General features: G+C 36.3%; 2 protein-coding genes across 3 annotated transcripts in view; one reads left to right on the forward strand and one right to left on the reverse strand.

The window, feature by feature from the left end:
* Positions 1-284: 284 nt before the first annotated feature.
* tstd3 (thiosulfate sulfurtransferase like domain containing 3) lies at positions 285-3,046 on the reverse strand. The gene is made up of 4 exons (XM_079894737.1): positions 2,765-3,046; positions 2,269-2,457; positions 2,024-2,183; positions 285-801 (listed from the first exon to the last, which is right to left on the reverse strand). Exons 1-4 carry the CDS (start codon positions 2,886-2,888, stop codon positions 735-737), a joined length of 540 nt encoding a protein of 179 aa, XP_079750863.1. The 5' UTR covers positions 2,889-3,046; the 3' UTR covers positions 285-734.
* Positions 3,047-3,846: 800 nt separating this feature from the next.
* usp45 (ubiquitin specific peptidase 45) overlaps positions 3,847-17,670 on the forward strand; it is a 32,146-nt gene continuing 18,322 nt past the window's right edge. Inside the window, exons 1-5 of one of the 2 annotated variants that reach the window (XM_079894739.1) lie at positions 3,847-4,148; positions 4,953-5,061; positions 5,270-5,439; positions 6,995-7,095; positions 7,598-7,698. In XM_079894739.1, the coding sequence (XP_079750865.1) occupies positions 4,959-5,061; positions 5,270-5,439; positions 6,995-7,095; positions 7,598-7,698 (475 nt within the window). In that variant the 5' untranslated portion in view covers positions 3,847-4,148; positions 4,953-4,958. The remainder of the gene's footprint in view (positions 4,149-4,952; positions 5,062-5,269; positions 5,440-6,994; positions 7,096-7,597; positions 7,699-17,670) is intronic. The other variant, XR_013823705.1, reaches the window with a different exon arrangement.

Raw genomic sequence — 17,670 nt, forward strand, 5'->3', positions numbered from 1 at the left:
CTTTTGGAACTAATATTTACACTTTTGGTACCAATATGTACCTTTGAGGGACTAATATGCACTCTTTAGGTACAAAGGTGTACCTTTTGAAAAGGTACCGCCACAGTGACAGCTTTTGTACCTTTTTTTCTGAGAGAGTAGCCTGTACACGATGATATTCAAATGAAGGATGAGTTACATCTTAAATTGTAATATTTAGGGTTGGTTTTAGATGCTTTTATCAAAAATGACAAATGCGAGGTAATGCAGATATACTTTTTCAAATAAGCACAATAAACACAATGTAACATTAAAGTTTTACTTTCAAGAATACAAAAACAACACTCCACTTTATAATACCCTGCAAACTGAACATAAATCATTGGATAAATGTTTTTGCCCTGATATTTGGATTGCCTGCTCAAAATATTTAGGTTTACGTATTAGGCAAATAGCCAACAGCCCTTTGAACAGAAATTGTTGTACCATACACACTGCAGGTCACTGCACTTCCCATTCCAACTATACTACAGTATGCTATATGTCAAACGAAATATAAGAGTAGAATGTGCATTGATCCCAATATGTAATATACTAGTGCATCTTGGTTTATAATGTAATCACACCATTCCTTTACTTCCAATCAATACCATTAAATTACACCGTCTTAGTGGCACATTTTGACTCAGTGTCAATTGAGATTGCAGTACAAGTCAAACTTCTATCACAGTGTTAGCATGACAACAATGGGACAATCACTCTTTGGTTTGTATTAATTCACGTTCTGCCCATTCTTGCCATCCGCCTGGAAAATGCTGAACCCTACCGGAAGAGAAAAATCAATTAGGCAACAAGGCCATAAAAACAGAACTTCTATATACTGTGTATAGCCTATTGATATAAGAAACAAATCTGGTTTGTATAATCTGGTGCATATCCTGTTGATTCTTCTTGGTGGACAGACACTTAGAGTATATTGTATAAAATTCACAGTAGCCCTGCCTATAAATGTACTACTAGTACTGCATACAACATTAAAGGCACACTATGTAACTTTTGTTTGTTTAAAATTTAAATTATGAGCGAGCACATCATGAATTCATCCTCCAAACTGTATTTTTGTCTTATTTTCTATAAGAAGTGTTTATATTCAGACTAAGTTAGACACACAGTACTTGCATGACTAGTCATATGCATAAACCGACAAGTAGCTCCGACTACACTGTTCTTCCACAAGGCACATGCAATTTTGTTTATTAAACACTAGAGTGCCAAAAGACACATTGTATACCATTGATGTATTTAAATACTTGTAATAAGAATAACAATGGAAAACCATTAAAACAGAGATGGCCAAACCAAATTTGGTCTGTGATGATCTTTGATTTGGCCTGCCATGCCATATCAGGAGGAGAAAAATAGGACATAAACATGCTATTGAAGCATATCTTCATTTCTTAATTTATATTTTTGTTTTACCTTTTTTGTCTTATTTTTGCATTTAAATGTAGAGAATATAAGTTAACTTCGTATAAATAAAATGCAAGATTTAATTTCGGCATACAGCCCTCAAACAAGTTCAATATTTGGCCCATCATAGTAACACGTTTGGGCACCCCTGCATTAAAATAATCATTATTGACGTACAGAATCATATATATCACGTACATTACAATTTAATGTAACTTAATGCATTTTAATGTAGGAGGGATAATGAAACATAAAGCTGAACTTTAGACTTGGTTGAACTTAACATAATATTGCATTTTTGATTAATACTTATTTTGATATGTTTTTTCTTGACCAAATTTACTTTCAAATCAAATACTAATTGGTGACTCCCCATTTGAAGACTTCTGCCGTGAGGTATAGCCTAACAGATGCTGTAAATGCTACATTTAGAGTCATTTTCTTTTACTTCTGGACTGAAAATACAAGTCTTGAGAGGTCATGCTTTTCAAAGTTTCGCTCAGAACTCAAACTGTGTAAAATGTGGCAAAGAAACAATCACTATAATAGTTCTATAATAAGCATAATCGCTCACTTGGTGTATCCTAATGACACTGCAGCTTCCAGGGCACTTTTGCTTCTTACACCAGCTAGGCAGGTGAACACTATATTTTGGGATTGTGATGGCATATCTCCTCCATATTTCTCCTTGAACTCATCAGGTTTGAGCTGGAGAGCTCCATTCAATTGTCCCACTGCAGATGAGAGGGTACAGTATTGTAATTATATAATGAGACTTTATACAGAAGCCTACATGGATGAGGACATTCACTGACTTACGTGGAACGTTAATAGACCCCTGTATGTTCCCATACTCCCTGAGTTCCCACGGCTCACGGACGTCTATAACCACACTGGATCGGGACACCAGCAGTTTCTTCAGCTGCTCATATGACACATCTATTGAAGGCTGACTAGAAGAGCTGAAATTTAGTAACGGAGCACCATCATAACGAATGACGCGGGTATCTGAAAGATAACACACACACACACACACACTTGACCGATAGAGGCCGTTCTTTTGCTAGACGTATAGTTGTCGTTGTGTGATATTTTAACTTTAAAAATAAAAATGTCACCTTTTAGAACAAATTATACAAGCTTGTTTTTTTTTAAGTACTTATTACAGCCCAAGCATTTTCAAAAAAAAAAAAAAACGCTGAGGGAGAAATCACATGTTAAAGCGGTAAAGACGAATGCAAAATTGGCCGGGATTTTACAGATCTGTAGATGTCAATCACGATGCATTTACATGATGCAATATTTCAACACTCACGCTGTAAGCAACGTAAATGTGTCCAGCATGAACTCGTCAGCGGTCTTGTAACAAGAATGACACTTCTGCTCGCTACAACGCGGACACAACTTCTCGTCAGCCGTGAACAGACATGTAACGCCATGCTAGAATTTATAGTAAGGAAAGCAGCAAGATGACGATATTACTTTTTTCCTTGTTTTGTGTCTAAATATTGACGAAAACACGATGGGACGTATATCTAAGCTACGTAGCAGGATTGCAGCTATCCACTACTCCTGTACGCATGCGCACAACTACTACGTATTACCAGTGACGTATGCTGCTCTTTTTTTGAGCCCCAATTTAACTTTTAAGTTGTTTATTTATAACGATATAGTTTTTTCCCTTTTCTTTTTTATTTGCATGTTTTCTTCATATTTTCTCCTTTCCTCTTATTATTATTATTATTTTTGCATATGTGTTCAACAAAGTATTATGCTATATTTTGACATGCAAGCGATTATTTAACAGAATATGAAGTGGTTATGTCATGTTAATGCATAATTTACGTTTAATCAGACCCACACGTCCAATATTAAACTAATTATAAACAAATCTCCGTAGAGAAAGATTGGGCATTCAGAGAAATATTGGTGCTTGCAAATGAAAGCATTTGTTTAATGTAGAAGTGTGGTTTAATTGACGTTTGAATAATACATTGTTAATATAGGCCTAACTTTCATTAAAATGATCGCAATATTAACACAAACAATACCAAGACAAGAGGAATGATCATGCACAATAAAATAATAATCGGCCGGATATAATGCACTTATAATGCAGCAAAGAATAACTGGTTAAATTATGCAAAAAATAAAATAAGAAAAAGTAAAAATTAAAAAGAGAGGGTTTTTTTCCTTCTTTTTTTTACACATTTACTCTAATAACACAAAAAGAGTGAAAATGTGACAATTTTTACATGATATATAACAATAATATTGAATTCTCAAATAGCTCTTTTGTGTTTACATTTTTGCAAAACACTACAGTACTCGTCTGAGCCAAACAGCTCTATTGTAGCTACAGTAGATACCCAAACGAGTTTGGCCATACAAGTATCCGTAGCGCGTCGTTGAGGGTCTGACCACGTGACATATGTGATACTTGTGCTTTCTGTTCTTCTTCCCCAAATGCCACCAAATACGCTGACAAACTCTATAAATCAGAATACAAACTGTCTCGGAATTGCTCGATTCCTGATTGTCGAAGTTTTAGATCCGAACACCAAACTACCGACAGAAATTCATCCGTATTTATAAACTTGGAAGCATATGCAAGTTATCAGCCTCGCTCTTCCACCTGGCCACTTGACAACTGACGTTCACTTGGTTGCGAGCCTAGAGAGGAGGGAAACATAAACAGGGTGAGTTTGGTTTATTACTATAATCCAACGACCTTTTACTGTTGTAGCTACTCTAACTGTGTGTTAAACAGATCTTACTTAATACTATGTAAGCAAAGGCCTTTAACCAGCCGGTACCTGCTGTCAGTAACTTACTTGTATCAGTTACCTGGGCAAGTCTCAGGTGTCGTGCTCTTGTTTGCTTTTCTACAATGGTGTGTTAATAACTAATTCTCTCGTATTGCTTTATTAGCCTCACTTACCGATTCGTCAGTTATAGTTAATGGTTAAACTGCTGACAGGATACTTCCTTATCTAAACCGTATTCAGTTGCTGTCATCTTACAGTATTCATGAGTTCAGATAGATCGGGTAGTCTGCTACTGTAGTGTTTGCCCACTGAGATATTTGAGATGGAAAGGAAAAATTGGAAGCTCTCTAATTCCAGAGCTTCCAGAACCTTGTTCTTCACTAAAACAAACAGTGTTGTGGGAAAAAAATCAGAATCAGAATAAATATAATATCAGTTTACATGTTGTGCGTTCTTATTTTAGCATTTTTTAGGCTTTTAGTTGCTTTGGATTTTTAGCCTTTAGTTACATTAAATTATTAATAATTTAATATAAATAGTTTAACTCTCTGAAATTATTTTAGTCTTTTAGTTACAATGGATTATTTTAATATAAGTCAAAATAACTTTGTCATTTTGTGCCCACCTCGGAAGTGTGCTGAGGCCCTCATGTGTATGTGTTACGTGATAATGTTAGGCTTCAGAAACACTTAACTGTGCTGTTGGTTCTCATACTTAGTGATTTTTCCCCCCCAGATACAAATGCGGTTGAAAGACCCCTTCTCTTTAAAAACCGCAGACATGACCAAGCGGTCTAACAAGCCAAAGAAGCCTCGCGATGAAGACTCGTCCGACGAGGTTGGCGGTAAGGAAAGGTTATGATGTCATTTTTCATGCCAGTGCATTGTTCATTGGTGTACGTTGCAAAATCACAGTGAAGCATCCAAAGCATGTATCAGACATTAAGGATCTGTCATGCATGTAGTTCCTTAATCATTCCAATTCAGATTGTGGATTTAACAAAGCTTGTATAGAGTTGTAAACTCTAAACTGTATATTCTTGTGTCATCTAGGGTTGACGTGCCAGCATGTGAGCAGGGCTGTGGACCTCAGCTCAGTGAAGAAGGCAGTGACAGGCAGCCTGTGGTCGGTGTGCTCCGATTGTCTTAAGGAGAGGAATGTGCTTGAGGGAGAAGCAGCAGGAGTACATGACATCCTTGTGTGCCTCAAGTGTGGGTTCCAGGTGAGATCTTCTCACTCTGAAACACTAATATATTGTGTTACAATCTATGCAGTTCTGTCAGTGCGCAGTATCAGGTTGTTTGCGGCATATTAATATTTCACAAATATTAGAAACTTTACTGGCAAAACTTTTTAAAAAATTATAAAGAAATTGTTCATAGAAAGTCATTTTAAGTATTTATGCTTTTTTAAGGCATTTTGTGAATATGTTGTCTAAAAGTTTTTAAAAAGTATTCTATACTCACCAAGGCGCAAAAACTGTCACATTATTATAATTTTAAAGGGGTGGTTGATTTTGATTTCACTTTTTTAACTTTAGTTAGTGTGTAATGTTGCTGTTTGAGCATAAACAACAACTGTAAAGTTACAACGCTCAAAGTTCAAAACAAAGGGAGATGTTTTCTTTTAAAGAAATCGCTTTTTAAGGACTACAACAAACGGCTGGTATAGGGCTACACGACATTCCTCCCGGGTTAGTGACATCACCAACCCTAAAACCCTAAACCCTAAACCCCGCCTCTGGGAATGCGATTTATCGATTATCATGACAGAATATGCTAATGACTAGAAGATAACTACACATAAGCTATATAAATTCATCAACTAACCATTCAGAAATGTCCTGTTGCATTCTACATGTTGTCACTTCTTCTTGAGTCTCTCCATCATTGTCTGACTCCGGTTTGAACATAAAAGGCTAAAAGTTGTTGAAATTTTCAGTGTATGTCTGTGTGAGGTAAAAGGACATGAGCTCTTGAAGCTCCACCCCCTGTGCGGAAGCAGCAGCTCATTTGCATTTAAAGGGACGGACACAAAACGGTGCGTTTTTGCTCACCCTCAAAAAGTGACAATTTTAAGATGCTATATAAAAATATCTGTGGGGTATTTTGAGCTAAAACTTCACATACACACTCTGGGGACATCAAAGACTTATTTTACATTTTGTGAAAAGGGCATTATACCACCCCTTTAAAATATTCCTGTGATGGAAAAGCTGAATTGTCCACAGCCATCCAGTTTTCAGTCACATGATCCTTCAGAAGTCATTCTAATATTCTGATTTGGTTGGTGCTTAAGAATACTTTTTTTTGCAATCAATGTTGATAAAAATTATAATTTTTTTGTAGATTCTTTGATGGATAAAAAGTTCAAAAGAACAGCATTTATTTGAAATATAATGTTTTTGTAACAATGCAAAAGTCTTTACTGTCACTTTTGATCTCAAGTTTGACCCAAAACTTTTGAACATTAGCGTTGTGAAAAGAGACTTTTATTAGGGGAAATAAACTTTTATTAGGCCTATGCTTAAAAGGTCATATTATTACCCTGGTCGCACAGCATTTTTGAAAGTGGATTGAGTGACCCTACTGTTTCCTTTGCCTTTTACTCACAGTATTTGAATGGGTCATTTAAGCTGTTCAGCATATTTGGGAGTATGGTAGAGACTTTGTTTGACCTTGATTTGACAGTGGGAAAAAACGTATTGACCAAAACTTGACTAGATCTTAAAATATATGCCAACCTTCAAACCTTGCTAATGTTGCTCTCTCTTCCAGGGCTGTAACCAGGCAGAAACTCAGCATTCCACAAAACATCAGCAAGCTCATCGCTCTGACTCTCACTGTATCACCATCAGCCTCAGTACATGGAAGGCCTGGTAGGAAACGTCAATTGATTATGCTGTATTGCGTGATTATTTTTATCATTTATCCATACACAAAGGTTTGGTGTCAGTAAGATTTTTTTTTAAAGAAATTATTAAGGATGCATTTAATTTGAATATGTACATTATTACTTTTTTTTTTATAAAAAAAAAAAGCAGCAGTTATTTTGAACTTTCTTTTAATCAAAGAAAGAAGTTATTTGCAAATTTGAATGATTTCTTTAGAATCGTGTGATACTGAAGACTAGAGTAATGGCTGCCGAAAACTCAGCTTTGACATCGCAGGAATAAATTACATAACAATGTATTAAAATACAAAACAGTTCATTTCACATTTATTATTTCATTAGTTCATTTATTATTTCTCAATATTACTGTTTTTACTGTATTTTTGGTCAAATAAATGCAGCTTTCAAAGACGTCTACGCTCTTTTGTATTAGACATAAAATGCATAATAGATTGCATTTTGACATTAGTTTTGCTCACCTTTAACAGGTGCTTTGAATGTAAGGAAGAGCTCTCCACTCACTGCAATAAGAAAGCCCTGGCTCAGACTCTGGACTTCCTGCAGAAGCACTCAGCAAAGGCCGCCTCAGGTAGTTATTCCACAGAAAAACACACAGAAGTGTGACTTTATCTTTAATTATAGGAAAACACTTTTTCATCCGCTAATAGTAGTGACAGTCATTACGCTGTTGTGAAGATTCATCTTTGATAGAAGCTGACTCTTATTTACAGATTAAAACCCAAAAATTGCCTTGTTTTATAGAGTTTTTGGAGCTCAAATAAGAGCTGGGTTTTCTTTCATATGGCTCTTTTAGAAGCTCCTCATTGTTTCTCTGTACACAGCAATGCCATGTTAGCACAACTGTCATCACTGACCTTTGCCCTGGGATCACTCGTTTTAGTTTTCCAGATACAATGAGGAGACATACACACTCTTTGGGCAACCTGAAAGCACTGTGATATTTCATTGACCAAAAAATCTGCTGTTTTTTGAGTGTCCTCTCCTATATTTACGTAAATTCAGTTTTGTGCATATAGGTTTTTTTTTTTTTTTACAATAAATATGAGGCTTTTCTCACATTAAAGAGTTAAAGTCATTCTAAATAGAATCCTTGGATATGTTGTCTCACGTTTCAAACTGCTCATTCTTTATTTCACACTGTACATTCCTAAGCCCTGAGTTAACAATTTTATTTGGATATTTGTGGTGCCAGTAACCATGATTGGATACATACAGCGTATAACCAATTTAAATAATGACTAGTCTAATTTGTTACGTTACAGGACACAGATTTTCAGTTACTGTACGAATCTCAAAATAGGAGGCATATATAATTGTAATATGTTCAATTTCTAATAATTTCTTACTGTACAATTTTAGCACAGCAATGTGGGGTTAACCATGCAAAAGTGGTGCTAACTGCTCCAGAGTAGGGTTTCACAATTACTTTGGCCAATTATAATCTTATCTAGAATATGTATGATAATATTGATTAATTATTCAATTAAATGTTATGATAATAATTGTAAGAAAAAAAGTGCATCTTTTGGCAGTAGGGTACAGTACAGAAACTGCAAAGACTTAGGCTAAAATTGCTTAAAGGCAAATTCCAGTGGCCCTCATTTTAGCATTGATTTGTCTCTTATAGGTGATATATTAAACTTTGTGTCACTTAGCTGTAATTAGCTGATGCTTTCTGCAATAGAGCAGCTCCCTGGCTCCACCTAGAGCTCCAGCAGCAGCGATGCCTTGGACCCATGGTAAAGTTGCTCTGCTATACTTTTGTTTTTAATCTGTTGGAGTGATTCATGAACTCACCATCATCACCATTATGCCCTTGAGCAGGAGGCTTAACCCCAGGTTGCTTGAGTTGAACTGTCCTTGTAGTAAGAGTATACACAACTTCCGGGAATGCATATCATAGTATTTTAAAACCCGATGCTTATTTCTAACCACACAGCACACTAGAAGTCCTCCTCTGAATATTTAGGATTTCGCCATTAGTTCTCTACCTGCTAATCTTGACTTTTCATCAGGTCCATGCACATGTCATGATCATCTGCATCACATACTTTACTGTATGTACATTTTGATGTCTTCCAATTGGCATTCATTTTTTTAATGAATCTATCAAGAACACATGTGGGTAACCTCACAATCAGAAGAAAAACATAATTAGAGAGAAATAAATTACATTTCTATTTCTAAAAAAGAAAATGAAGCTCATTTTTAGTTTTCCCCTCCTTTTTTACATTGTGACATTGTCATAAACATAATGTCACAATGTACACTACTGCTCAGAAGTTTGGAGTTTTTTAAGGAAATTAATACTTCTATTCAGCAAGGATGCATTAAATTGATCAGTGACAATAAAGTGACAGTAAAGTTTAAATTTATAATGCTACAAAATATTTCTATTGCAAACAAATGCTGTATAAATGCTTTAAACTTTCTATTCATCGAATAATACACAAAAATATTAAGCAGCACAAATGTTTTCAACATACAATAAGAAATGTTTCTTGAGAATCAAATCAGCATATTAGAATGATTTCTGAAGGATCGTGTGACACTGAAGACTGGAGCAATGCCTGCTGAAAATTTAGCATGGCCATCAGTAGAATTAATTTCCTTTTAAAATATATTTAAAAATACCAGTTATTTCTTTGTAATAAGATTTGATTACTGATTTTACTGTATTTTTAGTCAAAGAAATGAAGCCTTAGTGAGCATAAGTGACTTGCCAACCAAACTTTTGAACGGTTAAATATGTATGTTGGCTTAATTTTCTTCTAATCCCCCCCCCCCCCCCCCCCACACACACACATTTTTATTTAGTGAATTTGCAGTATAAAATAGTGCAAGTGTTCTTGCAAGTTTCATGTAATTCATTAATATTGTAAAGCCTGGCTGAAATAATGAGGACCCGCATAACAGAGTATTATCATGTAGTTGTGTCTCTTCATTATTACGAAGAAAAACTTTGTAGTTTTTTTATTATTATTTATTCAAGTTTCAACTATGTGCCATGAAAGACAGCTTTTTTTCTGGTATGTAAGATTAGATGACACCTCCAACCGAGGCACAGTGTCTGTTAAAATGCTCATTTCTCATTTTAGTGATGAGCAAAAGCTAGTGTACAATTTCACATAGCAGTGAAATATGCTACCACCTTGTCCTTGCATGATGCGTAACAGTCATTGAATCCATTTCCGTCCCTGTCCATGGACTCATGCTCTGGTGTATCAAAGTTAAGTTCAGTTAAACCCAGCCTAACTGGTCTCCCGCCACTCCAAGGGCAGCCAGGCTCTTGCTAGAGAAGCTGCGCTCCAATTCCGTTATTGCCGCATGGCTGCGCTCATTAATGGCATTAGGCGCTCGAGTGGTGCTCCCCGGTCGGATTCCCTGAAGAACGGCTGCAGCTGTGTGGGGATGGGATCCTGAGCTCTGCTCCTCCCCCTGCCCAGCCACATCTCCCATGATCCCTCTTTGCTCACTTCGAGCTTCTGGGAGAGGGTCTCGTTTTCTTCAGGAGGGGAGCTTTCTTCTTGTTTCATATATAGAGCATCCTCAGCTGTTGAAAGGTGGCGGATGTTGTGAGAGGTTTTTTGCTTATGAAATAGCTGTATTTATTCCAAACATGTGAACAGAAAACTCAGTTTTGATGATTTCACAACTAAGTTTGGGAACAAACTTTTATTCTTTCTTATAGTGGAAAACCTTTCCAGTCCAGACAGACTCGCTTATCTTTGCACCATATAGCCTTGACTTAACTCAAACGTCTTGATGTTCGTCAGATGATAATTTCTTATAATCTCTTTCCAGTCAAGCCTGAGAAACTCTCCGAGACTGAAATCTGAAGACAGAAAAGGGAAAACAGTTGCCCACTTGTTTTTTTTTTTTTTCTGGTGAGGTCCAGAAGGTAGCTGGTGGTGGTCTGTGGTTTTGGGCCAGAGTTGGGCCACCTCCTGCCCACATCCTTCTTACCCAGCTCTTTAAATTACCTGTTGCCATTCTTCCATGCTCATTGTTCCAGGCGGGCTGACTAAATGAGGAAGAAACAGGCGGCCATTGTGGCTGTGAAATGGACTGGCGCTGGCATAGAGGAGCTGGTGAAATTGCATTTCTGCAATATTTGAAGGCCAGGGTTTTTTTTTAGACAGAGCTTGTTGTTGTGTTCGCTTTTTCTCAAAGACCCGCGGCACAAAAGAGCCCCAGCAAGAATTTTCCAGAATCCATAATAGTTTTCCACAACAACAGCAGGGAGAAGAAAGAAAATCTATTAACTGTGCTCTCTCACCAAAAAGGCCTTCAGCTCAAGTACCAGAGTCTTGGTAGAAAGAGACTTGACCTCAGAGAGCCAGGCTTGCGCTTGAAACACAGCTGGGAAGGCATTGTTTGAGGAAATTAAAATGTTTTTGGTTCAATAGGCATCACAAGCTGGCACATGCAGCAGTTGAATCTTTATTTTCTCGTATTGATTTTCAATCTCATTTCATATTTCATGAGGTGAGGGTTCAAACTTATTTTGCTTTACATTTATTTTTTTAAACATGTTGTAAACAATTGCATGATAATCCTGAGTGAGTTGATAATATTAAAATTAACACAGAGAACTTGGAGTACTCGGGGTACCTCAGCACTTGAAAAGTAGCATTTTGAAGTAGGATGCACAATATATCAGTACCATATTGGTTATTGGCAATTATCTGTGTCATTTTTAATTGTGCATACTTTTTTCTTGTATTTTAGATTACTTTTGCAGTGCCGTAAACAATTATTTCTAATAATATAATAACACTGTTAAATTTTAGCCTTAACTAATCCCTGACTAACTGAATATCCATTTTCAGCCCAAATTAACTTATCATTCATCTATTTTCAAATGTAAAAATTTTGTTTGTAGTTTTATTTTTCATTTATTTGGACAAAATAGTATAGAATTTTTATGTTGTCAGTCATAGCATATTAAATAATTATCAGCTTATTGGTATTAGCCAAAACTTTTAACACCAGTGCATTCCTACTTCCAAATCTACAAAATGCCTCCTAAATCGAGTGATTCAGGGATGACGTCAGAACTCCGAAGACTAATTTGCCAGTGGTTCCTTCGAGATTTTCCTTTGGGGTTGTATAATGGGGTTTTTCAATTTATGAGTAAAAGAAAGCGTGTGGTAAACATAACTTGACGATACTATGACGGTTTGTTCTACAACGTAAATTACACACACCCATACCAAAAATTATTATTATTATTTTTTAATTTTTTTAAAGGTATGTTTCTAATACGTCACTACATAAGACAGTTTGGGTGTTAGTGTGTGCAGTTTTAGAAGAGCATTTATATGTTTTAGAAAATAACGTTAAAATTATGTTAACCACAGGCTTTATTTTACTCATAAATTGAAAAACATTGACTGTATTATCGAATCTCAAATTAGCATATATTTGATATACACTTGGATGGTTTTTAAACATTGTTTTACATTTAATCTATTGATGTTGAGGATTTTACAGCTAGGTCTTGTTGATTATCGAGGATGGTTAGCCTCGGGTGGGAGAATGCTTTTCTATTTAGGTCGATCCAGGGCCAACGCAAACAGCACGTGTGTGTGTGTGTGTGTGTGTGTGTGTGTGTGTGTGTGTGTGTGTGTGTGTGTGTGTGTGTGTGCATGAAGGAATCAAGACGTTGGATACCCTTGGCCTCAGATGGCAATGAAGCACGGTTTCATGCCCCATGGCCACAACAAATTAACAAATTAGTAAGACATTTGGTGTTGCTCGGCTTCCTCATGACTGCTTGCTGTCTTCAGCCGGAGGAGAGTTGTCCTTCACTTTGTGAGAAACAAGGGAAGATTTGAATATTTGAAAAGTGTACATGTTCAATGCATTAATTTCTATAAATCTGTGCTTGACTCTTCTCGTAAAGTTCTCTGCTGCGATGTTTTTCATGCTTTATGACCTTTTGGAGTCATGTATACAAAAAACAGATATAAAAAATAAATTCTCTCAGTATGATGGTGTTTAGGACCAAGTGTAAATGGTTCACCTGAAATGAAAATGTCATTCCATCCTCTTGTCATTCCAAACCTGTATGACTATCTTTTATGCATGAAACACAAAAAAAAAAAATATTTAGCTGAATGTCTTACCATATATGTTATAGGACGATATAAGACGATATATATACTTTTTTTTTATAATTCATTTTGAGTGATATTGGTTATTTAATTTGCCATGTTCATTTCCCATATTTTTCCCACGTTACTATCTAACACTGAATTTTTAAAACTAATCTAATAGCATTGTTCAATATAATCTTCAGGAAATCTATAAATAAATATATATTTTTTTTATTATGCACAACATAATGTTGTAATGCCTAAATTCACTTGATTGAGTTTACTTTTTTTTTTTTTTTTTTTGACTTCTATCAGTTATGGACCAGAATGCAGTGTTGTTATTGTTAAAGCTGCATTCCGTAATTTTTTTGGGTTAAAAATGCTCAAAAATGTATTTTTTTGTACATAACTGTTAAAGTACATAACCAGCCAGTGTTTAAAACTATCTGCTTGCCTTAGCTCGATTCAAAACGGTAAGCTTGTAATAATGTTTTTTATTCCAGTGGTACTGGTGGATTTCCGCTGTAAATTCGAGCATCTCTTTGCGTCATTACGTCACATCTGTACACAATACACATGAAGGTGTCTCGGCTAGTAGGCTATATTGCTTGTGAGGATGTTGGAGGTGGAGATTTATAGCCTTTTCTCACAGCACTTGATATAATTAAACTTATCAATTTGATGGCAGATCCAGAAAGGTTCAAACGACAATCACCAGTGACAACTGGGAGATTCACCCGTTGTAAAACGCAAAAGACTTCGGACTTCGGAGTGGCTACAGAAAAAAAGAGACTGCAACCGGGCCTATGTGAAAACAATAATATTGAAAGGGCATTAAATGTAGTCACGCAATGCTGATGTTGTAAACATTAACAATTTGAGAACAAAGTATAATTTGCACGGTTTGACGTGATATGATAAGCGGTCGTTAGATTTGATCAGCGCGATTACTGCAATGCTTTTTTTCCCTTAGTTGGTCAGAACAGAAGTGCATGTTACTTGTTCAGAAGACATTTTCAGATGAAAATTCTTATGTCGGTCATACTTCCAAAAAGTAGAATCTGTGATTCCGAAAGACGAAAGTATCCACACTGGCACAGTGACTGACAGCCGCACATTCTCCTCAAAACATTGGATTCATCCGCGCTGTGCCTCGGCAAAAGTTTTTACTCTCAAAAACATTACAAAACCTTAATGTTTCCAAACTTTTGACCGGTCCTGTATAATATATGAAAAGTGATTTTTTTTATTATTATTTTTTTTTTTATGTTACCTAGTTTGTTGAATATGTATGAAAATTACTAAACCTGAAATAAAGAATTAAAGCTAAATAGAAATATTAAAAAAACAAAAGCTAATAAAAATGACAAAAGCACACTGAAGTACAAAACCTTGAAATTAAACTGTAAACTGAAAATCTAAAAATAAAAGCTGATTCAAAATATTAATAAATACAATAATCGCATATAAATAATGCTAAAATAACTCCGCTAGAATGTTAATATTTATGCCTGCTTTTTTAAACTGTGTTCTATACAACCTTTTTTATATACAGTGAATGTGGATGGGGACCAGGTACCACTGTGGTCACTGTTCGCTTTCATTGTATAGAATAGAACAGCTTAGACATTCTGCTAAATACCTTTTTTGTGAGGGCGAGTAATTAAAGGGTTTAACAGCTCTTGTTTTGCCTCAAAGCTCTTAGAGAAGATCTTCTTTTAATGCATTTATCAGGAAACCACATACAGTTCACTTTGGCACTTGTGCATTTTGGAGAGAACTGGGTGGGGAGTGGGGAGTGGATTGCTGATCGTTTAGGCTGCCCTGGGGACATGCTCCACAGTGTCACTCCTGCCCATATTCGGTGGCTGAGCAAGGAGAGCCAGGTGGTGGTGCCGAGTTCAGGACAGTCAAGCGTGGCCGTGGTGCATGCTGACATTTGCCTTCGCTAACTGCTGCAGGGAGAGGAAAAATCTGTTTTTCCATATGCTTGTTCAGGGCACTGTCCCCCCCCCCCCCCCCCCCCCCCAGTCCCCTCTATGTATCTCCTTCGCTGCCACGCTGGCAGATGGCTCTCTGAACATTGTTTACCTTGATCAGCGGGCCCAGATGTGATGCAGCTCCATAGACATTCCCACATTGCACCATTTATTCTCCTGGTGCACTAAAAAAATGGGACCGACAAAATGCAAAAAGTAACTTTTTTTGACATCACTCTCGCTCGTTCTCCTGTTTGCTCATTGTACGAGCTGTGCGTCCCCGTAGTCTACACTTGTTTGCACCACAGTGTTCATGGACATATGGGCTCCCTCTCGAAAGGCTGTATGGACACAGACAAACTTCCAGATGTTTTCGTGTAGCGCTCCAGATGCTTTTGGCCCCACTTAGGAATAGCAGCACTCCAGTCTATTGTTTTGATGCCTGATTAACCCCTGTGAGAAAATCATGGGGGCACAGAAGCTGCCCACTTCAGATTTTAATGGATTTTTCCTGAACAGGGCTTTATACTGGGGGGGCAGTTTGTACAATAAGTGTGTGTGGATCTGCATAACATTTGGGGCAGCTCTGGAGAGCATTATTGCACAAAGGAAAAACCAATTTACTACCTGAATTGGAGAACATTGGTTGTCCTTGGACTTTCCCTCAGATGTGACAGTGTGACAATATGGATTGGACGGGGGACTAAATAAGATAAACCTGTGGACACAGCAATGTTAGCTGAACCTTAAAGAAAACACAAGACATTTAGTTGCACTCCTGTTGTCAAAAATGATCTTTTCCACCCCATCATATGCTTGACCAAATTTGAAGGGTTAAGAGCATATATTGCAGCCTTAAGCAGTTTTTAAATCCATCTATGTTTCAGACCACTGGTATTGTCCAAGCAGAGATTCGTCAAGGACAGGTCTTGAGTTGATCTCGCCAGACATGCAAAACATCTCACCATCTACACAGCCATTCAACAGTCTTTTTCTTGTAATATTCTCAATTGGTGTACGAGATTCTCTTTGGTGTACGAGAATGCAAAGGAACATTTTTATAAGTGCTTTGGTTTTGTGTAGTTTGTCCAAAAGATGACCTCCAATACATCATATTCCATGTTGTTCACAATGTGTCAGTTGGTGTATTTTTCTAAGAGGAGGAAGAGTTGAAGAGGTAGGGGGAATTCAATGCACACTAAGGCATGTAAACATCATACCTACTTAAATTGCCAATTTTATCAAATCTTCTTAACAGAAATCATTCATGCAAGAATAAACCAATTGGGACACAAGAGTAAGGCATATTATTCCACTTGATGGAAGAACAAGCTGTAGATATGTACAAAACCTGCACTCATCTATATGATATGAATTACTTCAGGTCATTTTGAAGTTATTTGGGGCACATTACATGAATATGATGAATATATATATATATATATATATATATATATATGGACTTCTGAAATGCAAATATAATATTGAGCTGGTCATAAAATAAGTACTTTTATTTTCCTTAATTGGCCGTGCTATTGCTTTTGCTTAAATAATAGTTCAAAAGAGTGTAAATAGTATTTTAGTTGTGGCAAGCAGCACCATGCTGACTTTCACTTTCATTCTCCGTGCCTTGGGTGCTTGCAGTTGTTCATTAATGCTTAATTTGACAGAACACTTGTGTTCTCCTTCACAAATGGTGCCAGTGACAATAAAAAATATGGGTCCTGAGCTAGTCATGAATTCGACCTTTTGTTATGGCTTGTCCAATGCCTTGTTGCAAAAGGCCACCAACCAGATTGTCAACGATCCACCAAATCAAAACATAAATAAGTGATGGCGGACAAATAAACTGCATTTTTGCCACACGTAAATTAGTTGTATCTTTAATACGAACATTGCCTGAAAATTTCTGTTGTGTGTGTATATGTAGTCCACTCTGTGCAACTGTTGTTTTTTTTTTTTTTGCCCAGTGGAAAATGCAGATAATTGGTCAATGCATCAATGCAAGGTAATGTTATCTCATAAAGGCTAAATTAAGGGGTGTACTTCAAAATGTTCATTATAGAAAAATACATCAAGTCATCAACCCTATTTCACCAAGGTCCATCTTGGAGATTTCTTCCTTACCCCCATGCAAAGATCCATGATAACTAGCTTTAAGCTAACAAATAAAAAAGTTAAATGGATGTAGTTGTCTCATTTTCAATCATGAATACATACCATGTATTTTACATGTCATTTGGTACAGGATATCCACTATTTATTTATTCACCAGACTCACAAAATTGAGACGACTTTTAAATGACATTGATATTATTTTGTTTTAGTATTTAAATAGACTATGCAATATATATTTATTAGATGATCAAAGATGGTACACAATGCAGAACAAAAAATACTGAATAAATATTAAGTTGTTGCTCAATAATTGAATAATTTTTATGACCTTGTCATTGAATT

This window comes from Squalius cephalus (assembly GCF_949319135.1).
Source record: "Squalius cephalus genome assembly, chromosome: 15".
NCBI classification, from domain to species: domain Eukaryota; kingdom Metazoa; phylum Chordata; class Actinopteri; order Cypriniformes; family Leuciscidae; genus Squalius; species Squalius cephalus.

What these genes read in the sequence shown, in the direction of transcription:
- tstd3 (XM_079894737.1), bottom strand. Translation starts at nt 2,888, where the DNA reads ATGGCGTTACATGTCTGTTCACGGCTGACGAGAAGTTGTGTCCGCGTT. An exon ending in GGGGTCTATTAACGTTCCAC is followed by an intron (nt 2,184 to 2,268) that starts GTAAGTCAGTGA and finishes TCTCATCTGCAG; the next exon opens with TGGGACAATTGAATGGAGCT. An exon ending in GTGTCATTAGGATACACCAA is followed by an intron (nt 802 to 2,023) that starts GTGAGCGATTAT and finishes CTCTTCCGGTAG; the next exon opens with GGTTCAGCATTTTCCAGGCG.